Source organism: Thalassophryne amazonica, chromosome 12 (genome assembly GCF_902500255.1).
Source record: "Thalassophryne amazonica chromosome 12, fThaAma1.1, whole genome shotgun sequence".
In the NCBI taxonomy this organism is placed as follows: domain Eukaryota; kingdom Metazoa; phylum Chordata; class Actinopteri; order Batrachoidiformes; family Batrachoididae; genus Thalassophryne; species Thalassophryne amazonica.
Genome location: NC_047114.1, coordinates 77,297,508 through 77,321,590, shown reverse-complemented (window position 1 = coordinate 77,321,590; position 24,083 = coordinate 77,297,508). Strand labels below are relative to the sequence as shown.

The following is a 24,083-nucleotide window of genomic DNA, read 5'->3' as shown; positions in this document are numbered from 1 at the left end:
ACACCGCCCATTAAGGCGCTCAACTGCACACTGGGAGTAACTTGGGGGTTACCTTTACGGATTCCGGTCTGCTGGGGATTTGAACTGAGGATCCTCAAGCCCACAGTTTTAACCACTAGACCATCACTTCCCCGTTATTCCATCATGATAAGTGTTCCCTGCACACTGCAGCCTTTGACTGGAAGAAGTCCTTCTCCAAAACCCTTGAGACTACAGATGCCAGTACACTGGGCTGGGAATGGAATGGTAGAAGGAAAGATTGGACGGACCGGGCCGTCCAATGTGCGGCCGCTGTTCCACCACTGTGGCTGTATGGTTGCCTGTAAGGGTGCCTGTAAGTGCTTTTGAGCCGGAGTCTGCTGTTGACCCTTGTGCATGTGTGAAGGAGGCTTCGCTAATGTATGTACATTAATGCACTAAGTATGTACTTAGCAATGCATGTACATTACTTCATGCCATCACCACCAGGGGGCCTTTCAAGGCTGCAAAATCTATATCACTCTACCCATTGGGTTTCACTCTATGTATGGACAACTGTAGTAGTTTTTCAAAATCTCTGTGTACCATTTATTAGGTCTACAGTTGATGTCAAGTAGCTCAGGAAGGAAACAGTATTGATTACACTACCATTCCAATGTACCCAAACCTTGCGTGTGAGTACAAATGGCAAAGTCTCTATCTATCGTTGAGTATTTAATGGCTTTGGCTACGTATTACCTTGAAAATAGACTCTGACCTTGAAAATGACCTTGAAACAAAAAATAACCAAAATGGATTCCTTACACAACAAACCACAGACAAAGAGGAATTAAATAAGGGTGATATGACATTCTGACTTTCCACGGAAACCATATATGATTCTGTGCATAGCAGCTACCAGGGATATACCCCAACTGGTAGGCAGTGTTTTCTGCAAACCTTATGTCCATGCCCAATATCATTCCAAATTGCAAAAACCCCCACAAAGTGTAGAATTTTTAAAATGTTGACATATTCCTTCTCCATTACACAATGTACCGATGGGGTTGCACAACTTGTGATTTCTTACCTGTGGCGGACCGCTGAGTAGCAAACGCCTTGGATGTGGCAGAGATGGTGCTCCATAATCAGCATGGTGCTGTCTGGCGATGGTCCACTGGCGGTAGTACCTGCTCTGCTCTGCCCCCTGGAAGTCGTGTGTGATCATGGGCCTCAGTGGGGTGCTCCAGGACACATCTGCATGAGGCAACAAAGAGCAGGAACTCAGCTGTCTCCCTGACTCCCCGGCAAGCAGGTTGTACGCCGCTCGTGACATGATGATGGTCCGCGGTGACACCCGAGCTGGCTTAGCGTCCCAAGCACACTGCGTGGACTGGCTGGGCCTCTGGGTGGATGAGGAAGACGGGCATGGAGAGGAAGAGGATGAACTGGAGTAAAGGGATGGAGATGGCTTGGAGGCTTTGGCGGGGTTGGAGGAGAGCTGGCTTCCCGGGGAATCGCACTCCTGTTTGAATGCCGTCGTCATCGTGCTCTCGTCTATAGTGACAGCACCTTCAGGGAGGCTGGTGGAAGTGGAGGGTTTTTGGAACAAGTCAGCGGCATCAGATGAACTGACACCGTTTTCTGTCAAAGAACCTGAGAGGAGCAACGAAGAGAAAAACCTATTAAAACATCTGACGACTATCTAACAAGCCTCATTTATGCTCAATGTTAAACGCAGACATACAAAACCTGCTGTCTTCTTTAAGATGTTGCTGTTCTTGCAACTTGTGCCTGTTCCATTTTAACCCCAAAATCTAGATTCTCACCCGATGTTCTGGTGACAGCACTGCCGTTGCTCTGTGGCCTTTCCAGCTCATCTCCATCATTGAAGTTGGCTGCAACCTTCTCGCCGTCTGCATCCTGAGGGGCCATGGCCTTCTTGGGGTTCTGAACAACTCCTACGGTTACGTACGTGCAGGCGAGACCCACCTCCTGCTCTAAAGCTGTACGGGTCAGGTAGCTGGAATCAATCAGCCGCAGGTCGCTATATTTCAGAGACCTAAAAGGAAAGAAGTATGAAGATGAAAAGTGTTGTAATGCTTTGACGTGATCTTGAATGTTGACGTTATTAATGCTGGTGTTTCAAAAACTTCAACAAAGAGAAAGAGGCTCAATGTAGACATGTAAATGTGTAAAACAAAGATATGCCAATAAACATAGGGCACTATAATGAGGAAGCTTAAAATGCTTCTACTCCATAACATTTGCAGATTACACAAGAAAGTCTCTCTATTTAACTACAAATCGAAAACAAGGCAAAGAAAAATATCAGAAAGGGATTTTTTTTTTATTTTTTTTTTGGTCAAGTATCTATTTTGTACAGTACCTTGGAAAAGTCTCTCCCAGGGGGTCTTTTCCTGTGAGGATGACGATGCAGGGTAACCCTTCTAGGTCCTCATAGGTGTGGGGAACCCAGTCGTCACTGTCATAGCCTCGCCACGCCTGCAGACAAACACAAAACAGGCAATTATTGTGTTAGAAGTTGTAAAATTTGAAACTGGTTTTATCTTCCACAACTGGCATCATCAGGACTGAAATTCTAAAAATTTGAGGCATCACCAACATGTTGCTGGACATCACAGACAGAGGTATACATCATACACATGGGTTCTGTGACTGCTGGGTGGCTCTTTGACATCTTCCTTGTGAATTCTGGCATTTGCCCTAGACAAGTTCTGGGTCCGACACTGTTCAGTGCTGGTGTGGACTGAGGTACTGGATAGGAGTGCAGAAACCAGAGGCTTAGTTGCATTTCTTAGTGAAGAAAGGTTTACTAGCCTTAACTTCTTGGATGATGCTGTGATCTTTGCGTAATCAAAGGATGCCCTGGCTGCAGCACTTGAGAAATGGATAGATGGATGGATGAGCTTTATTGTCATTGTCATTACAAGTGCCGCAACAACGAGATTACGTCCACACTCAAATTGTCACAGACGAGATACAGCAATTAATCCACAATTATTACTTGTTTACTGTAATAATGGCACACATCAGAATTAAGACAACACATATACATTTGACATTGTTTATGTGCACTAAACTTGAAACAGTCTGTTTTCCGAATTGAGGCGATGTGAGTGTGTGGTAGCCGCTGCAACAGCAGTCTCGCCGCCGCGAGCTTGGGGTGAACAGGGACCTGCCGCAGCTAAAACTGCGCAACCCCCGGAGGGGAGAAGTGGTGGCGTGAGTGGTGGCCGGGATGGGATGTGTGATGGGGGCAGGAGGGGAAGTAGGGGTAGAAGTGGAGCATGCTTCAGTCTTTGTCCATGTGTGAGTCAGTTTCTGTCCTTGTACTGGAGTTAGAGAGATAAGGAGGCAGCCAATGTTCCCCAAGGCTGTAGAGATTCTTCTGGAGGAAAACAACGGGCATTTTGTCCTTCAGAGGCTGATAAGCCTGCCGTGTTTGTGGTTGAGCAGTGAAAAACACTTTTACAGCTTCACATGAACAAACCAGATTCCAAATTATGAATATTCCTCGGTCTCTGAAATCTTCTCCTTCCCCTGCAAGGTGCGCATTTGCTCCGAGATGTTATCCAATTTGCATCTGAGTTCAAGGGTTAATGCAGTCTGAGAATGCATCACCTTGCCCAAGTTATTAATCATGACGGACAAGTGAGGGGCCGTGGTTTTGGCGGCAGCCGTCTTGTCAATTTTCTGGTAGATCAGGGCAGCACATAAACCAATAAGTACCAGCCCTCCTACTATGAAACCAAATATGAATAAATCCTCGACGTCCTCCACAGAGAATGGTGCAAATCATGCGACACGCCACGTCTCCCAGGCGTCGAGAACATAGCCTGCAGGATAACTTCCATCTCGGCACACAGGGTCCCCCGGCCCTGATCTTCTTGTAGAAAAAATGGTGTCAATAGCATTCAGAGACCAGCTGATCAATTCCATGAGTAATCCAATGTAGTTTGAAGAATTCACAGTCTGGTGAAGTAGGGACTTTGAAGGTTGGACCAGACATAGAGGAGGAGATGCGACAGCCCTCGCCGGAGTCCCAAGCTTGACATCGGAATGTTGGAGGAGAAGTGGATGGTTTATGACCAAGATGACTTTGTATCTATCTGCAGTTAAAGTGTAGATCCTACAGAAAGGTCTTGGAGATTGAGAGGTGCCTATGAAAAACATATGAAGTCTTGAGGGCTTTGGACTGAGACATTTGGCGAGGTCAATAGCTATTTTTAGAAAATGTTTGTCCGAATCAGAAGGGCCCTGATGCTTTCTGTATTCCTTAATAGTTATGTGATTTGGATGCTAACCAGTAACTTAAGGTGATGATTGACAGTTTTTCATATTCTGCCTCTTTGTCAAATCGTTGAGTATTGCTGGAATTATGTTCTGTCAAGCAAGCAGTTACTTTGAGACTCACATGGGAGTATTACTTGTGTACTCAGGGAATGTCAGCTATGACACTTTGGCCATCTCATACATTCCTTTGGGCATGTTTATGCATGTAGGTGCCTCAGTTTTGAGGACCACAGCGACTATTAGAGGCCAAGGGAACACACATTTCACTTGGATGTGATAAGGCTACGTTTGACAGGTGGGGATGAACCGGTTGTCTGCCTGGGTGGTTGTCATCCAGGACCTGGGACAATTCCATGGAGCGGGGATTGTGGCGATGCACGGCACTGGCACATGTTCTCAGGCTGAACCTGATAGTGCAGCAGACAACACAATATTTACAGAGGAAACCTGCAAATGGTGATACAAGCACCAAATTCAGCACAAGTACTCCTTAGACATTACTCTTTTGAAAGGAAAAAAAAAAAAACGATTGGCCACTTGAATTTTCCATAGGCGGACAGGTTGGGGTCAGTTGAACAATTACACAAGAGTCAAAATTAAACGATACTCCAATCATATTGAAAACTATACCACATTATTTGTCTGATTACAAAGGTTCCAAAAAGTATAGTTTAGACTATCTGTGACTGAATTCCATGGAGTTATGGGGTAAAAACAGCAAGAATAGTGAAAAACGTCAGTTTCAGTTTGTAGAGGGGTCAAAAGTTAAAGTTGCTCTAAGTTTTATAAAAAAAAGTATAAAAAGCAAATTATTGCTTGAGTTAATAAGGTTTTAAAAAGGAATAGTTTACACCATCTGTCATGCTGTTATCACGTTACAGGGTTACATATGTCACATGTCATAGAATCCAATGGATGTTAACATTGTTTGATGCTTACTTTGGAGACCAAACATTCAACACAGTCAAAACTATTCCATTTAGCTCAAGCTATAATTTGCATCCCTTTTTTTTTTTTTTTTTTTTTTTTTACCAAAATTGAAGCAACTTTAACTTTTGACCTCTGTACAAACTGAAATTGACCACTGTCACCTTTCTTGCTGTTTTTACCTCATAACTCCATAACATTCAGCCATAGACAGAACAAACTATACCTTTTCAGAATATTTATGATCAGACAAATAATATGGTTTAGTTTTCAATATGTTTGGCGCATCTTTTAATTTTGACCCCTGTGTTATTCTTCAATTGACCCCTACATGGCCACCTATTGAAAATTCAAGTGGCCAATCGCTTTTTTTTAGAAGCGTAATATATCTAAGGAGTATTTGTACTGAATTTGGTGCTTCTTTTGAAGGACTGTTTCAGTTATCTGCTGCACTATGAGCTGCCATGCATACCATTTACAGTGCAAATCCAACTGCTGCGCTATGTTACATACGTTTCAAACTGACAGTCAAACCCACATTGGTGAGCGATCTGATCTAAATGGATCAAATGCGCCCCCCATTATCCACCTGCGTCAGATTCAGGAGTGCCCCATGTAGACTTTTGCTTCTACAAATAAACCTACGTGAATCTTGAAAGTAGGATCTCAATGGCTCGCAGTATTTTTTCCATTCTTGAGGACGAGGTTTGTTAGACTCTTGGATGTACCTGGATCATCACAGCCAAGAAGATCTTTAGGTGCTATGATTGCTGCTTGTCTACTCTTATTTAGATCTGTCTTTGAAAGACATTCAGTACAGCTTTAGTGCACAAAAACATGATATTCTTGTGAGCAAAATGGTTCTTGTACAACCCCAAATCAGAAAATGTTGGGACAATATTGAAAACGGAGGGTGGGGGGGGTAGACATGTAACGCGTACATAAAAAGTTGTCTCACTTAACGTTTGTTGTGTCAGCTGGCGCGCGCGCTGCTCTCCAATTTATCCAGTGCGTCCTCATCAAGCTGGCTGTTTTAGCTGCTGTTCATTGTCGTACTATCCATGAGTACGTACTATTCAAAATCATCCGGAATATGCGCGCTATGACGTCATTTGTTTGCGCACAGCAGGCGGGTATAGCCAGATAGCGTCGACATAAATCTATGATACCGGCCTAGCAACGCCCCGGTAAAGTGATAATAATAATACAATAACATGCTTTTGGAGGGCGGTATGCATTTTTAGAGGCCTGACGTCCATGCCCAGTCTCCCAAAATGACAGATATTCGCCCGCGTTAGACGAGCTACACAACACGTGGAATCACATTAACAATATTTAATGTCATTTCAAAAGCACGGCACCCAGCAAACGCGGAAAATAAAAAGTTGGCTCACTTTAACTTTTGTCGTGTTGGCTGTTACCGTGCTGCTCTCCAAATTCGCCAGGGTGTCCTCATCAAGCTGGCTGCTTTGGATGCTGTTCATTGTCATACTATCCATGATAAAATCGTCCGGAATATCCATATTGGGACCAACACACACTTCTCGCCTTTTCATCTTTTCGCCTGCGGACAGTTCTTGGGTTGCGCGTGCTATGACGTCATCACTTTATGCACAGCAGGCGGTTATTGGGATACCCGCCCGTTACTGCGGGCAGGTATGGACAGGTAGCATAAATGTAAATCTATGCTACCGGTCCACCAACGCCTCAGTAAGTGATAATAATGTTGGGCAATTAACCGTAGTCAACTAAGTAAGTTTAGTAGACTCAAAGATTAGACTGCTTTATGAAACCGGGCCCTGGTTTTACAATCAACCATGGTTGTCAGCTCACCCTGAGGCGGCTAGTGAAGTTTCTGGGCAGGTTGAGTTCTGAAGCAGGGCTTCCCAGCAGCACAGCGAAACATAAATGAAGTCCAAGCTTGTCCCTCACATCCTCTAGCCGCTCCCGGGCCAGCATTGCCAGCTGTAGTGAGGGGACACGGACTAGCAGCATGTGACCCCGACCATGGGAGCCCTCCCGGACTGGGGCACTGATCAGGTCCTCCACCATGGCCAAGGTCTCTGGGGTTATGTGGTCCCTCAAGGAAGGGGAAGAGGTCAGGGCCATCATGGCCTCAGTGTACTGCTGGATCAGTAGGTAGCTGCGGATCACCATGCTGTGTAGGTGAGGGTGCCTGGGACACAAACAGGATAATTTGTCAATTTTTAATTTTAGAAAAGTGACCATCTAAGATTCCTGTAAATGAGATGTTTCTCTGTGGCGACGTCATACCTCTCTAGTAGAGTGTGGACCATTTTCTCAAACGCATCGTCACAGCGCAGAATGGGACTGGCCACGCCCCACTGAAGGGATCTGCTGTAGTCCCTCAGGCCAAAGTAGACCAAACTATCAGAAGATTGCTCCCCCTGCTGGTAGACAACCATACATGAAAACCATTCATTCATTCGTTCATTTTCTATACCCGTAATGTCTGAAAAAATTACTGCAACTTCTCACCAACTTGTATTATTTTATTCATTATATGAAGTGAGATGATGAAAACCAGCAGATTTAATCAGATTGTTTAGCTTCCCATCACTGTCAGAGCTGACTTTAATAAGGTTTTTCTGCTGAAATACACTATAACATTCTAAATGGACATTCACCTACTTATCTTGCTGAACTTGTTAAATCTTATGTACCTGCTTGTGCCCTGTGGTTCCAGGATGCTTTTCAATTTATTTCAGATTATTTTATTTGTATAGTGCCAAAATCACAACAACGCTGCCTCGAGACGGGTAAGGTCTAACTTTGCCAACACCTCTGAGCAAGCACCCAGGTGACAGTGGTAAGGAAAAACTCCCTCTGGTGTTTTTGAGGAAGAAACCTCAAGCAGACTGGACTCAAGGGGGTGACCCACTGCTTGGGTGATTCTAACAGCTTTTTTGTTTTGTGTTGCCAGGGTTAAAAAGAAGTACACGGGCTTCATAACCTTTGCCTACCATGCTTCTACTTTGTGGAGCAGTTTGCCGGTTGACATTAGAAAGTCCACGTCTGTTGAATCTTTTAAGGCAAATATAGAAAACCTATTGATTTTCTGCTGCTTATGATTAGTTTTTTATTAATTTAATCAAAATAATAATTATTTGCTCATTTGTTTTTTTGTTTTTTTTGCATTTGATGTTTAATTTTAATTGTTTTTAATCAGTGTAAAAAAAGTTTTACTGTTAAAAATACTCACCAGGCTTTCACTGGAGGGCCAGTGGACTTCGTTGTGAATAGTAATGCGGGACTGGTGTGTCTGCAGGGTGTAGGGGAAGCAGCTGACCTGTAGGACGAGCAGGTTCAAGGCATCTAAGACCTCCTGACAGTTCACCACCCTGTCAGCCAGACCCTGCAGCTCCCCGTGGCACACTGAGCCAGACAGCGCACTGCAAAGTGTTTGGAAGCACCAAATAAAATTTTAGCAAGTAACATTGTGCCAGCTCATAGTGCCACGTCTATGAAACGGTTGTATTTCCTCTTTGACTTCACTGTGACTGTTTTCCACAAAATAATCAAAATGTGAAAAGGACAAGGCCAACTTTGGAGCAACAACTTATTCAGCTGTGAATTTCGAACATGGAAAGAACACCCCCCACCACCACCACTGCCCCAAAAACAAACGTCGGTTCTCGTCGCGGGTGAACGTGGTGCCTTGTGTTTCTTGAGTTATCTCACCTTGTGAGGTCAACGTGTGAGTTGTCGTGGATCAGTACAAACAGAGTGTAAGGATTCTGTTTGACCTTCCTCATGAAGGCATCCATCTTGGTGTGCACGTCACTGTCAAGGCGCACCACGTACTTGTCTGATTTTTGGTGCGCTGTGGACATGTCTTCTATTCCAAGATCAACAAGCACTCCTGGGGAAAAGAAACACGCAATGACAAATGAGTGTTGCTGAAACGCAGCTGTTTCACATAAGCGGGCAGTCGCGCCTTAATGAGGGATTGAAATTTGTAAACGTGTAGTGACGTCTATCAGTAGAGACTGAAATCACATGGCTGCATCTTGAAGTCTGTGATACAGGAAGTTTTGAATCCAAACCTCTTCATCCGGAAAAGTCACCTGGAATAGATCAGATTCCACAAAAAATATGTCTTTCTTTGAGGGCGTGACTAGTTGGAGCACATACCTGACTGTCGGATGCGCTGTGCTGTCTGGTGTACCAAAACATGAGAGGGTGGAACTAACACCAGAAAGTCCACCTTAGAAAAGCGGCCCAAGTTCAGGTTCTGGGTCCCTGAGTCAGCAATGGAGCAGACTTGAGAGAGAAGGCTCCGAGCTACGCTCAGCTGCGCCGGATAGATCTGGAAGACCTTACTTAACAGTTCTGCTGGACAGCATAAAAGAAGAAATACAAGTACGACACATCAGTGTAGCTGCAAGCGACTGAGTAATTCTGCTCATAAAAAATGTGGTGAATATTGATGAATGAAACACAGTGTGCAGAGAGTACAGACCCTCTCTCAACTTGATTGGTTCCTGCACGGGATGAGTGTGACACCTATGGAAATGTCTACCTGAAAGAGGCATGGCTGGCCCCATCTCTCAGTGATAATAGCACTTATCACTGGTAGGGTTGTACAGCATGTGCGTCAACGTGCAGGTACCTGGATGTGCACCCTGCAGCCTGGGTAATTTCAGCATTAACAAAAGAACAGAACCCCTCCAAGCAGTAATATCCTTAATGTTCCTTTCAGAATTTTTTAACTATAGAGTTCTTGGTGAAATTCAGTTGTACCTGAACTAATTCTATTGTGCCTGCATTAATGGTAAATGTCCACCAGGTGGAGATATTGCTCCATTTCAAGAACCTTGGGAGACAACAATGACCAACCTTTTGCTTATAGCAGCAGACTGGCCAATAGCCTGTATCCTCAAGCTGTCAGATTACTGAACACTGGTAGTATTAGTCAAAATACTGAAAATTGTGCACACCACACAAAAACACTTCAGAAACAAGATTTCAAAACCTAAACGAGAGTAGGCTACTCACGAGGTGTTCACAGGAAACAGTTATTTATTTCTATATGTATTATTTATTTTCATTGTTACATGGTTTTTTATCTTTTCTGTTGTTTTGTTTCATTAGGTTCTTTTTGTCTCTTTCTCTAAATTGTATTGCAACATTATTAGTCTATTATTATTGACTATTATTGTCTATTATGTAGACTGTTATTGTTGTTGCTATAATATATGAATAAAAATGAATTTAAAAAATTACAATTTGACTCTTTTACAACAACGAATGTTGAGCCATTAATTATACAGAAAACAAATCAACACAAACGTGCTAATGCGAACAGCTTAATGCTAACTTTAACATTGAAAACGCCATAGACATGCTAACGCGTTAGCATCGTCCCGTTTTTAAGTTATAAAATACATCTATCAACTGTTTCAGAAGACCATAACAGGTCGGTTTAACATAAAAATATTAAATATTCCTCACAGACATATGCTCTTCAGGGTTTTAGCGGGGAAAAATTAGGTTAAAGCGAAATAAAACAATCAATCCATGAATCGTAGATCGAAGCACTGCTTCAACCTGCGAATCACTGCTTCGATTGGTTCAAGGTTCAAAGAAAAGCCGTGCTGCAGAAAAGTTGATTACAGATCCGCTGCAGGTCTGTAATCAATGTAAAGAAATTATCATTTTCCTGACAAACACCCCCCAAGTGCGCAACTGCAAAAAAGCCTACCGGACATGCCTCATGACAAATCGGCCTGACTTCGTTGCAGTCACTAGTAATTAGTGGTGTCTCTGGGTGAAAACACAACTTTTTTCGTGTGTTTTTGTTTTGTTTTTTTTGTAACGAGTAACGGCATGGCACATAGAAAATGTATCGGAGTAGAAGTATGCAATTAAGGTCGGAAATGTAGTGAAGTAAAAGTGAAAGTAAGCTGAATTTAAAAAACTCAAGTAAAGTACAATGTCTCCCAAAACGTACTTAAGTACAGTAGTGAAGTATTTTTACTTCATTACTATACAACACTGGACAAACATCACTATTAGCAAACCTGACTTATATGCTAGAACAAATCTATAACTCAGAGTAACTTCAAAGTTGTCGTGGGTGTTTTGGTACACTAAAATAAATAACTTGCTCAGTGACCATAATAAAATTATGTAAAGTATTTCCATCCAAGTAAAATGCATTAACCTAGCCAGAAACAATTTTGCTGAGTGACCTAAGTGTAAATTTGTTGGGTGAAAATGATGAAGTTACGTTACTGTTACCTAATTACCATGGTTCAGGTCAACTAGATTTTGAAAGGTAAATTAAGACCTTACAAATCTAGTTGGCCTAACCCAAATATAGTTGGTTTTCTGCAGAAAATCCAAATAAAATTGATTTAAATAATGGATTGTAATATAAAAAAAAAAGGTAAAACACCAAAGGGGGTGAATACTTTTGCAAAACACTATATGCATATAAAATACGTATTGCAGTTTTTCACTGATTTAACAGCCTGTTGAACAGAGTTCATGAAGGACAATTAAACGCAGTCTGACCTCTGTCTGAGGGTGGTGACATGCTGGCTGCCTGCTGCGAGTGGATGTTTTCACTGACATCTCCCTGGAAAGGCTGGACGGCCTGTCCCTTCCGCCTACGCTGGTATCGCACCAGCTGCTTGTCCAGATTGTCCCCTAAAACATTCATTACAGTTATACAAAGACACAAAACTCTGCTCAACTGTCCTCTGACACACTTAAATATTAGTAAACACCTCTAAAACTACTGTGAGACTTTTTGCTCAGCTCTTGCAGTTTACATCTCATATTACATCCGACATAATTCAACGGGCGTGGCTACAGTCGGCTATGACAGAAACCCAGTAGCACCATGCGGTGATTAACAATGTATTGTAGTACTGACTATAAGAAGTTTGAATTTTGACAGAACTGCCATAGAGAGTAAAGAACAAAGATAAAGGTAATTACCACTTGACACTACTTAGTACAGTGATTCTCAACCAGGGTGCGCCGCGGCACCCTAGGGTGCCGTGATCGATCGTCAGGGGTGCCGTGGGTATTTTTCATATTCGCGATTACCGTGAATTATTCATTTTATCCACAAAGCATAAAATGACAGAATCTGACGTCAAACGTGCTGCAGCCTCGCTCTCGTCTTAAGGCGGGACAATAACAAGGAGGCTGACGGCCGATTAAAACAGTGCCGTCTTCTTCAAAAGCCGTCTAAAATGCGGAGCTGTCGGTGTGTGTGTCTGTGCCTGTGTGCGCTCGCGCGGAGTTAACAGGCTGCAGACTGCGAGGGAGGGGGTGGGTGAGGGAGATTCCTGAATGCAGGTGCGACACGTTCAGTGCGCAGCGAGCGCGGAGCAGAGAGAAGATTTTAACCCGAGTGAACGTTAAAAAAACGGAAACGTGAAGCTGCTTTTACTTCTCTCTGAACTTTCTCTAAAGGTGTGATTCTGCCGTTACCGTCCTGTTCACACCATGTGAGCGTCGTATGCTGAATTTATGAGATCATGAGATGAAATAAACGGTCAAATATCTTTAAAAACATATTTAAAAAATGAGAATATATGAATGAACTGAGCCACAAAAAAAAAAAACTGTTCAGACGCAGAGATCACAAAAAGCAGGTGAGAACTCTGAACTTTAACAGCTGTTATTTTCCAAAGGTATTTATTTGTTCAATCTTGAGCTTAATGCAGTGTTTAAGCACAAAACGTGACTGATGAGGAGAAACAATTTCAGAAATGCAACAGAAACAACAACAAATCAGAACAAGTTGGGACTGTATGTAAAATGAAGATAAAAATAAAAATGTTGCACCATTCCCAGTTTCCCACTCACAGAAACCAAACATTCAGAGTTGTGTAATTATACTACAATAGTAGAATATAAAGAAGGGGAAAAAAAATAGACAATATATTCGTCAATCGCAATTATTTCTCTGACAATTAATCGTCTCCAGAAATTCCTAATCGTGACAGCCCTACTTGAGATCAGAGCACAAAATGCTTGAGGATTTTCGAAATGCAGTGTTTTCTGTATCGATTTTCTACTGCGATAATTGGGTTTTGCACAAAACCAGAGGTAATAGCATTATAATATTATTTTGGTTGGTGATGTGCCGCAGGATTTTGTAAATATAAAAAGGGTGCCGCGGCTCAAAAAAGGTTGAAAATCACTGACTTAGTAGTACACTGTAAACCCGAATGTTCAAATTAATTAAACAGATTAAGTAGTGTAAACTCAAAGTTTAAAAAACGACAACAACAAAAACGTTCTACTTACTGAAATATTTCAAGTTTTTGAGTAAATTAAACTCAGAATTTTTGATTGACTTGAACTAATTGTATATTAAGTAAGCAAAACTTCAAAGCATAACTTAAGCACAACTTAAAAGAATTAAGTAATTATATATTTGAATTTCACTTATTTTTATTGCTTCTGCATGTGTCTGATGTCAGACACATTTTATTTGAGTCGACTTAACACGGTGGTGGCCAAGTGGTTGGTGTGCTTGGTTTTGCTGCAGAAGGTTCCGGAGTCAAACCCCACCCCTGCCACATTTCTCCATGTAATGTGGAGTTGCGTCAGGAAGGGCATCCGGCACAAAACTTGTGCCAAATCAACATGGAGATCCACCTCGGCTCTGCTGTGTCAAACCTGAGCGGCTGAAGGGAATTACTTTTACTTAATGAACACTTTAATTGTAACCATGAGGTACAAGTAGCATATCATCTAAACTTTTAAGTTCTAAGAACAATTGACTTTTAAGTTTTTAAACTCAAAACTTTTGTGGCAGTTGATTACCTCAATATTTTTGAGTTCTGCTCATTTGTTTGGGTTTACAGTGTCATACTGCAATATATTAATATATTAGCAATACTACTGGGTTCTGTAGTTGCTGCGCAGAGTTTCAGAGCACCACATGCTGTCCTATGGGTGAGCATTTGTGGAAATGTCTCGTACCTGCAGCCACGTCCCCAATTCAACTCTCAACAGAGGTTACATAAATCACTTTTGGTTGAAAGAAAAAAAAAAAAGAGTGCTGTTTTATCAACCATATATAAAACTGCTTCTTAATGAAAGAGGGTGAACAAGGTGGACAAAATCTCTTGGACTGATTCGCTTCACCTGACCAATAAATGAACTCATAATCACCTGACGAGGTGGTTTTGAAGTGAGACGCCAAGACGCTGACTTTCCCTGTGATTAGCTCGTAGCTGATTTCTTTCAGAAACTCGTTGGTCGTCAGCATACCTTCAGCTAAGGCCCGTGCTTGGTACTTTCCTTTAATTAACACATACATTTATGTTAGATTACTGCCATTTTAACATAAACTCCTCTTGCACCAACATTTCCAAACTTAGACAAACATTGCAATATTTTTTTTATTTTAAAGTCTTGAGTATTTTTTTTTTTTTTTTTACCATGACCCGATCCCGAATAAGAGGTTGAAGATGAGTGAGTGAGTGAGTGAGCATTTTTTCTTATTATTATTTTCTTGTGATGCTGCTTCATGTTGTGTAATACATAAAGCACAAACTACTAAATACTAGTGACAAGTGCATCTGCATACTTGCATCCTCAACAATTTTGTTTTATATTTTGTTATATACGCTATAAACCATACTACTGTTTTCACTCTAGTAAACTGCCATTGCTAACTTACCAGTTCCTGTACCAATGGAGAATAGTTCATGGAGTGCAGAATACAGATGAAAACCAGAGGTCTCAAAATACAATACAATACAAAATATAAAAAATTGTACAAAAAAGTTTTTAAAATAATTTCATTTTTCCGGATTAAGGGAGACATATTTTAATTACTTGTTTTACTTTTAACAGACAGAAATCAAAATACATTAATTTTTTTGCTGAAGTCACTTCATCTCAAGTTTAATTAATTTAAACTCACGGTATTACCATTGGCTTAGAGTTAAAGATAGAATTGGCGATAAAAGCACTTTAATTCAATCTAACTTTAGCCTTCGTTTAGAGCCATTAATGTTGTATCAATCCATTTCAAGCATTCCTGAAGCAATTTAATACAGTAAAACTCACATATAATGGATTCAGGTGGCCCAGCAAATTTTGTCTGTTATAATTGAAATCAGTTATACCGTATGTATAAAATGGACAAAATCCGTCATGCGTATAAAACATACAAAATCCGTTATATGTATGGAGAAGGTGCCGAACAATCCCCAGCACCACTTAGGCTTAGATATTTCCTTGATTAAACACCTGACCTTGAATCGGGACCTGCCTCATTTAATGACCAGGTCAAAACTTCATCTGAAAAAAATTAATGCTTGCCTTAAATAAGCACCGGGCATTATGCGCATTAAAAAGATTACATTTAGTTGAGTCACTTCTTTTTCTAATTCCGCTGCAGAGTGGTACCTTAAAATGCTAAAGCCTCATTTATGCTTCTCCAGCTCCATAACTCCGTGGCCATGCAATGACGTTTCTGACTCCGTGTTGCGAAGTTGGTCATATTTGTGGACACACAGCAAATTAAAATATGACGGGAGAGGAAAGAGTGAGAACTTAAAAGTGGCAAATTGCAGCCTTTTGGGTCTCAGTCATTTAGCAGGTGCACGTCACAGGGTTCGCAGCCAAGCAAAGGGCTCTGATCTAAAGCGATCTGGTTTGTTACACCCAGGGATATGTGTGAAACTTAACACCATATTACAGTGCAGGCAACAAGCAGCAGTTTGAAAAAAACAACGGCCAGTCTTTTAATCACAGAAATACAGTACCACTGAACTTCATTTCATACCTCTGTTACTGGGCACATCCAGACTGCTCTGTCTAGTGCATGTGAGGGGTTTTTAATGTAATATATTATGATTGGGGGGGGGGGGGGGGGGGTCGTTTTGGCTGATGTGTTCGAAAATCTGTAATATACGGTGTTTATTACATGGAAAACCACACAAAGGCATTGGGACTTTTGCTTTTGTCCAGTGAGTGCGATTACCCGGTTTGTACGATGAGATGATGGTTTAGGCGAATTTTACTGTATCAGTTTCAAAAGAGACTGTGATGCATACACTGTATAACAGATAGAATAGGTCAAAGCCAGTTTATCTCAAATAAAACAGCAATGGAACAGATCTTCCCAACTTAAAACTGGACATTTATTCAATTATAGTAGTTTATTGCTATTTTAGTGTTGACTAATCAATGTGCCAACTAACTGTTTCAGTTCAATTAAATTCAGAAATAAAATGGCAGCGTTCAATAATTACTGAGAAGCTTCTGTTTCCTTGAAATTGTTTCTGCAGATAAAAGGCTCTCTATATATCTTGTACAGATTAGTTGAGCTAGTGAGGACATGTAGAAATAGAGCAGCCTACAAGTTACACTCACCCAAAACAAGCACACAGAACTCGTTGCCATTCGTTTTGGAGGCACATATAATGACCACATATGTGGGCAGGGACTGCTGGAGGTGCGAACCCTCACTCATAGAATGCAGCGACTCTGAAATGCCTTCTCCCAAAGAGTTATGGGTAACCACAACCTGGACGCTGCCCCCAGAGACGCTGGCTTCCAGTCGCACCAACCATGGCAACTGGGAAGAAGAGATGGTCGGACCCCCAGGACAGGACATCATCGCCTTCAGAACGATCTGTTCCAGCTCCTCCCTTAGAGGAATCTGTTGTGAGTCTGTAGGATGTAACATCAAAGTTTAAGGGCTTATTCTGTCTCCCTGGGCCAGGAGACTTACCATGCACAGCAAAAATTAACAAAAACGGGCAGCCATTGACCCATTATTGATCAGCCCACTGGGAAAAATAACGGTACTCCCAATGGCCAATCCACCCCTGGCACCCATGTAGGAACAACAAGGCTTTGGCTTTTAGCTCCAAATTCAATAATAAATCTGTTGCAACTACAAACAGCTACCACCAGATGGAGACACCGGTATGAGACATGGCACAGAAAGAACCTTTGGAGTCACATGTCATAGGTGTGCATGCCATGATGAAACTGTGGGTGAGTGGTAGAAGTGATCCACCCAGTCAGCTGTCACCTGTAAGATCTGAGCTTTACAGACATTTTCATTTGCATGAACTGACAGAGTAGAAGCAGCATACCACTTGGGTTTATGCACCTCAAAAAGTCCTTGTACCCCGAGAGAGGGCACTTTACTGTTGTGTTCAGCTGTGTTTCTGCAAATCAGTTAAAGTCGAGCTACATTTGATGCCATCAGCCTTAACGACTATCTAACAACAACTTTACATCATCAAAATGTTAAAATTCTGTTTTCTGAGGCTGCTGGAAAAACCACCAAAGATGCTGATCTAGAAATGAACAACAAATATGTTTCTGCAAGAAAGATTTTTCAAATTTTCTGTTGTACACTTAAAAAAAAATAAATAATCAACTTAAAAATGTGCTTCAAATGGTAACACTTGAATTACAGTGAGGAAAATAAGTGTTTGAACGCCCTGCAGTTTTGCAAGTTCTCTCCCACTTAGAAATCATGGAGGGGTCTGAAATTTTCATCTTAGGTGCATGTCCACTGTGAGAGACATAATCTAAAAAAAAAAAAAAAATCCAGAAATCACAATGTATGATTTTTTTAATAATTTATTTGTATGTTACTGCTGCAAATAAGTATTTGAACACCTGTGAAAATCAATGTTAATATTTGGTACAGTAGCCTTTGTTTCCAATTACAGAGGTCAAACGTTTCCTGTAGTTCTTGACCAAGTTTTCACACACTGCAGCAGGGATTTTGGTCCACTCCTCCATACAGATCTTCTCTAGATCTTTCAGGTTTGGAGTTTCAGCTCCCTCCAAAGATTTTCTATTGAGTTCAGGTCTGGAGACTGGCCAGGCCACTCCAGGACCTTGAAATGCTTCTTATGGAGCCCCTCCTTAGTTGCCCTGGCTGTGTGTTTTGGGTCATTGTCATGCTTGAAGACCCAGCCATGACCCATCTTCAATGTTCTTACTGACAGAAGGAGGTTGTTTGCCAAAATCTCGCAGTACATGACCCCATCCATCCTCGCTTCAATACGGTGCAGTCGTCCTGTCCCCTTTGCAGAAGAGCACCCCCAGAGTATGATGTTTCCACCCCCGTGCTTCACGGTTGGGATGGTTTTCTTGGGGTTGTTCTCATCCTCTAAACATGGTAAGTGGAGTTGATTCCAAAAAGCTCTATTCTGGTCTCATCTGACCACATGACCTTCTCCCATGCCTCCTCTGGATCATCCAGATGGTCAATGGTGAACTTCAAACGGGCCGGGACATGTGCTGGCTTGAGCAGGGGGACCTTGCTGCCCTGCAGGATTTTAAACCATGACAGCATCATGTGTTACTAATGTAATCTTTGTGACTGTGGTCCCAGCTCTCTTCAGGTCATTGACCAGGTCCTCCTGTGTAGTTCTGAGCTTTCTCAGAATCATCCTTACCCTGCAGGGTGTTCATATACTTATTTTCCTCACTGTAGGTTGATGCAAACGTTCATCATTTATTTTAATATTTATTTACACATCAACTTAATTTCAACAAACTTAATTCCTTTGAGTGTTACCAGCTGAAGCAATATTTTTTTTTAGTTTTCTCTTTTTTTCAGTATAGCTCTGTTGAATTTAAAGGGTTAAAACTCAAAACAGTCATGGGTTAAATCACTGAAGAGCGTATGTTGCCTTCAGCATTACAGAATTAGTAGGCTATAGTAGCTTATATAACTGACAGCATCCACCGTTCTTGCATATTTTCTAACAACTAACATTCAGCATTTCAAAAAATACGAATGCACGAGATACCCCTCACCTAGACGTGAAAGATACTGTAAAGTGAGCAGGATCACTGTATCCACGTTGAGGATCTGGCTGCTGTTGAGGCCCAAGTTCTCCAGAGTTTGCTCTGAAAGCTGACTGCTCTTATAGCAGCTCACCAGCAGAGGACTCACCACAATATCCCCAACATTCCCATAGAAGTAAGGTAAAGTGCCATGCCCTGAAAACAAAGAAGTTATTAGACACATACACAGTATGTAAGTCCTGAAGCATGTCTGAAATGGCAAACAAATGTAATGTGGTTCTGTGTTGTGTACAAAAGGATGAGTGGATGGCTTGAAGGAGGTTGTACCGATGAGGATGACAGGGCGAACTCCTGAAGTGTTGAGCAGGTTGTCCGGGACTATAACCGTCTCGCCCGCTGTAACAGGTTGGGGCTGAATGACCCCTGTTAATGGTGGCTGAGGAGAGGATGCTGCTAATACAGGGCCTGGAATGACATTGTCAATACCGGGTTTAGTCTGCAGGCACAAATGAGTACATTATACACAGTGCTTTAGTAGAAAGAACCGAGGCAGACGTATTTGAAATGGCATTCAGATAACCACAATTATGTGATGTGGTACAACTCTTCAATTGTGCAATAGTTCTGTCTCCATGGAGATGAGAGATGAATCATCCATAACAACCAGTGATTGTCAGGGATGCGGTGTCTTCTTCCCCAAGCAAAAGGGAGGGGAGCTTAAAGCACAAAGTGCAGTCAACAACACACCCTGCACTCCCAAGGGCAGAGAATGGCACCTCTACACGGGTAGCCAGTACATGACGGCAGAACCGGGTGAATTTTCAGATGTATAAAGCTATCTTGATGAAATGAAGAGGTTGTTTGATACTCAACAATTGACCTTGAGAACAAATGATGGGCCGGATGGCCGGTACGGAGACAGCTGTTGGTGGGACGGGTACCAACGAGCTGGGGTGCCAGCTCCGATGGCGCTTCTTTGGAGGACCGGAATTCATAGGAGAGAAAACTGAAAATAGAGAACAGAAACAGAAAATAGAGCAATCCCTTCATGAATAATGCCTTTCAATGTTCTCTTACCAATAAGAAGAAACTGATAATGGAGAGGTTTGATTACCTGGGCTCTCACCTAGATCAGTGCTGCGATACCCCTGGCCTTGAGGCCCTAAAGACACCCGGGAGGGACTCAGTAATGGAGGGCGCCCATCAACACCCAGACCATTAGTTGGCCCATTCACCCTCAGAGCTGTGGGTACTGCAAACACACACAGGCAAACATGAACACAAAGGGGGCTAGACAAAACTGTAGAAGAAGAGAGAAGTCCTATTTAAGCCCTAAGGCCCATTGGTGCCAGTGCTTTTTCCTGGGTTCTACGGAGTAAAATGGGATTTGGCACCAGTGGGTGGTACCTATTTATAGTTGTGTGGACTGGGACAATGCATTAAGAAGTATCTCGTTCAAGGCAGGCAGCATTGAATGCAGGTTGTGTATATGGTCAAATGAAAACTAATCTTTACAACACAATCTAAATTAAGTATCCATATACAACACAAACAATTGGATTGTGAGTAGCCTACCCATCTTGCTGGGAGGCAAAAGTGTTGCTGTACCATGATGGACTCTAAATTAATACAAAGCCAAGTGAAAAGATAACTGAATCTAAAATGAATTGAATATAGAGGTTAAAAGAATATAAAGGTAACCAAACATCTATATTACAATAGCCAAGCGGCCTCTGTGTGCGTAAGTGCATGTGTATGGCTTTGATCATGCAGAAACCGGGGAGAGTTGACATTTGCCATTTGGTATGCTTATGAATTTTGGGTCATGGGTGAATGCTGCAAAAACAAAAAGTTGATAGGACTAATATTTTGGGAGAAATTAGCAATTTTAGCTAACCAGTAAACAATGAACATTGTGCTGTAATGCAACATGAAAGTTTGGGGGTTTTGTTTTAAATGTTATTGTGGTTCATGTTAGTTTAAGAGAGATCTTAGTGTTATTGATTTACAGTGTTGTTAGTGTTATTGATTTATTGTGTTTTTGTAGTTCAACTGGTTTAGTCAGTTTAGTTAAGTGTCATGTTGTTACCATGAGTGAAAAGAGTATTGCTTTTGATGTCTTCCACCACTGTCTCTGTTTGTGTGTGTAAAAATTAAAAGCACCTGCTTGCAGCAGAATACAGAAAAACAAAAAGCTCTGTGTGTGTGCGACTGGGGACAGCTGACATTTGTCGTTTGGTATGCTTATGTATTTTGGGGGTCAAGGATGAACGGCACCAAAACGTAATGTTGACAGGGTTAATATTTTTGGAGAAACTACAGATATTACCTAACATTGCTAATTACATTCTGGACTAACAAGCCATTCCAGCAAGGTATGGTAAATCATCTTTATATTAAAAGCGTGAGTGCGTGCGTGATTTTATTTAGTAAGTGCAATGTAAGTACATAATATGTAAATATGTTAAAAATACATGGATGAGACAAGAAAGTGAAAACATTTATTTCCATTATGGTCCACTTAAAAAGCAAATGACAAAATAGAAGTAATAATAAAATATAACAGTAATAATAATAACAGGGTGTATATGACAACAAGAACCTACACAATTTAGAAATACATTAAGACAGTGTAGTTACTGCAGTTCTGCTCATCACCCTAGATCTTAAAAATAGGAACCAGCACACTTCTATTCCATGCCTCAGACAACCTCTCACTTTCCAAGATTTTATTAAACAATCTGGTTAGAAACTGCACTGCCACCTCTCCTAAACATTTCCATGCCTTCACTGGAATGTCATCTGGATTAAATGTCTTTCCACTCTTCATCCTCTTCAAAGCTGCCCTCACGTCATCCTTACTAATCCTTTGGAGTTTCTGATTTACTCTCTCCGCATCATCCAGCTTTCTCGCTCTCATTTTATTTATTCATTAGCTCCTCAAAATACTACCTCCACCATCTCAACACACTCTTGTCACTTTTCAGCACATTTCTGAACCATTTATCATCCAAACTTACTTCACATCCTTTCCAGTTTGGTCCCTTTGTCTGGCCAATCAGTAAGTCATTTTCTGCTTCCTCAGTGTTCAAATTTAAGTACAACTCTCTATATGCTGAATATAAAGCAAACTTAGCAAAACAAAAGTGGAAATTGAAGCAATTTGTACATAATTCACAATAATTAACTCAATATACAGATCACCACAAAGCTAACTGAATGGTAACTGAATTTAAAACTAAGAGAATAAAAAGCTAACGGCATAAAAAGGTAACTGAACATAAGTATAACTGAACAGAAAGCTAGCAAACCATAAAGCTAACAAAACATTAAAACTACATGAATATAAAATTGCTTGAACATAAAACTAACTGAATATATCTTATTTGCCCATCAGAGGGCCCAGAGCAGAGCATCACTCCACTCCCATTTTGAAGAAAGTTGGTTTAGCGCCCACCCGAAATTAAATTAAACGACAAGGAACACATTTAATGAATGAGAAAAGGACAAACAAGATGACACAAACAGGTGAGTTATTTGTGATTTATTTTTTATTTGTAATGATGCTAGGGCATCAGCCCATGCCCTTTTCAGGCAGAATTTCGAATGGACGGCCCTGGGCGCTCTGATAGGCGAATACGGTAAAACATACTAAATATAAAACAAACTAAACATACAGTATCTCCAACTGATTACAAACTTAATAGAGGAATATAAAGGTAACTGAAAATGTAACTGGATCTTTACAAAAATTAAAACAATATAATGTTCTATATAACACAAATAATTTTTTTTTTCAAATGTTTGCTATTTTGAACAGTAACCATTTCACAATAAAGACCAAACAGTAGTGTTACAATGAAATTTCTTTTTTTCTGAAGCACATTTTAAAGCTGTGTGAATAAAAAAAAGTAATGCAGAAAATATATTTGAAACTTCCTTCATTTCATATAGATTTTCAAAATTGCTTCTTCTCTATGACAGACCCCAACCTTCTACACAATGTTTTTTGGTAATTGCTTTATTGTCAGTAATCTGACTAAAAATTGCAACAGCAGCAAATTTATTCATGTGAAATAAATAAATCTTTCATCAACTGTAACTATTGGCACAGAACAATTACTATAAAACGAGTTCCTGCTAACATTGAGTTATTAATTTTGCAAAGATGAACATACAGTATAATGCCAATGAACTGTTTTGACATTTTCCAATCTCATATTCTCTGTTTATGCAATTCGTTAAAATATTGATTTGCATGTGCAGCTGTTGCTTGTCAATACCGCAACCTTGTAAAGGGGCTAATGGCTAGCAAGACCTTAAAGTCATTACAACATTCCTTCCTTCAGTATTGATTAGTGTGTAAATATAAGTGCTCACTGTATACACTACCAGTCAAAACTTTGGACACACTATTCAATTGAATGGGAAATATTACAATGCAATATTTACCACATCTAGATAGTGTCGAGAAGAAGTAAGCTCTGGATGGTGCCACAGACATTCCAGGAGATTAAAATGCTCTTTTTAAGCCATTTATGGATAGATGTGAATACGCTGTCTTCATGGAAAACAAATCACTGAAAATCCCTTCATTATTTTTGTGAATATTGCAGCATCTTCTGTTCTATCCAAGTGGCAACATCTAAAGCTGAAAAAGAAAGCCGACAGAGAAGTCCCAAATTATGTAGAACCTCATGTAAAGTGCCCAAATTTACGGTAGAAATAAACATGTTTACAACCTGATACAAAAATGGTTTTGTTCCGTATAGCTGGTTCATGACAATTATGCAGGGGTGATTTTTTTTATAACCTACCAAGTTCAGCAATTTTAAGTCATATCATTATGAATAATTGGAGTGTTATCACTTCGAGTGACAGCTTGTCTGATGAGTCGAAGGCCTTGTTAGCAGAGGCTACTGTTATGGACTTGAATGTGTTTGTCCTTTCTGAGCATTTTAGTTTCTAATAAAAGCAGCAGGTTAGTTGAGCAGCCTGTAATCAAAGGTACAAAATGTGTTCTTTTTAACTGTGGCTTCCTCGGTGCCACGATAAATTAAAAAACATAGTGCAGTGCTAAAATACCCTCGGCT

The 24,083-nt window shown here is 41.0% G+C and overlaps 1 protein-coding gene across 5 annotated transcripts in view; it reads right to left on the bottom strand.

Annotated features, from left to right (window-relative positions):
• Positions 1-24,083, bottom strand: part of greb1l (GREB1 like retinoic acid receptor coactivator) — a 170,699-nt gene that overhangs the window by 20,919 nt on the left and 125,697 nt on the right. For 2 of the 5 annotated variants that reach the window (XM_034183874.1, XM_034183873.1), the window contains exons 9-23: positions 20,105-20,242; positions 19,871-19,996; positions 19,318-19,455; positions 19,000-19,185; positions 16,582-16,881; positions 14,368-14,496; positions 11,743-11,877; positions 9,358-9,558; positions 8,905-9,085; positions 8,426-8,615; positions 7,477-7,613; positions 7,036-7,378; positions 2,348-2,463; positions 1,788-2,020; positions 1,049-1,614 (exon numbers count right to left, since the gene is read on the bottom strand). In XM_034183874.1, the coding sequence (XP_034039765.1) occupies positions 1,049-1,614; positions 1,788-2,020; positions 2,348-2,463; positions 7,036-7,378; positions 7,477-7,613; positions 8,426-8,615; positions 8,905-9,085; positions 9,358-9,558; positions 11,743-11,877; positions 14,368-14,496; positions 16,582-16,881; positions 19,000-19,185; positions 19,318-19,455; positions 19,871-19,996; positions 20,105-20,242 (3,119 nt within the window). The remainder of the gene's footprint in view (positions 1-1,048; positions 1,615-1,787; positions 2,021-2,347; positions 2,464-7,035; positions 7,379-7,476; positions 7,614-8,425; positions 8,616-8,904; positions 9,086-9,357; positions 9,559-11,742; positions 11,878-14,367; positions 14,497-16,581; positions 16,882-18,999; positions 19,186-19,317; positions 19,456-19,870; positions 19,997-20,104; positions 20,243-24,083) is intronic. The other 3 variants (XM_034183876.1, XM_034183875.1, XM_034183877.1) reach the window with 3 other exon arrangements.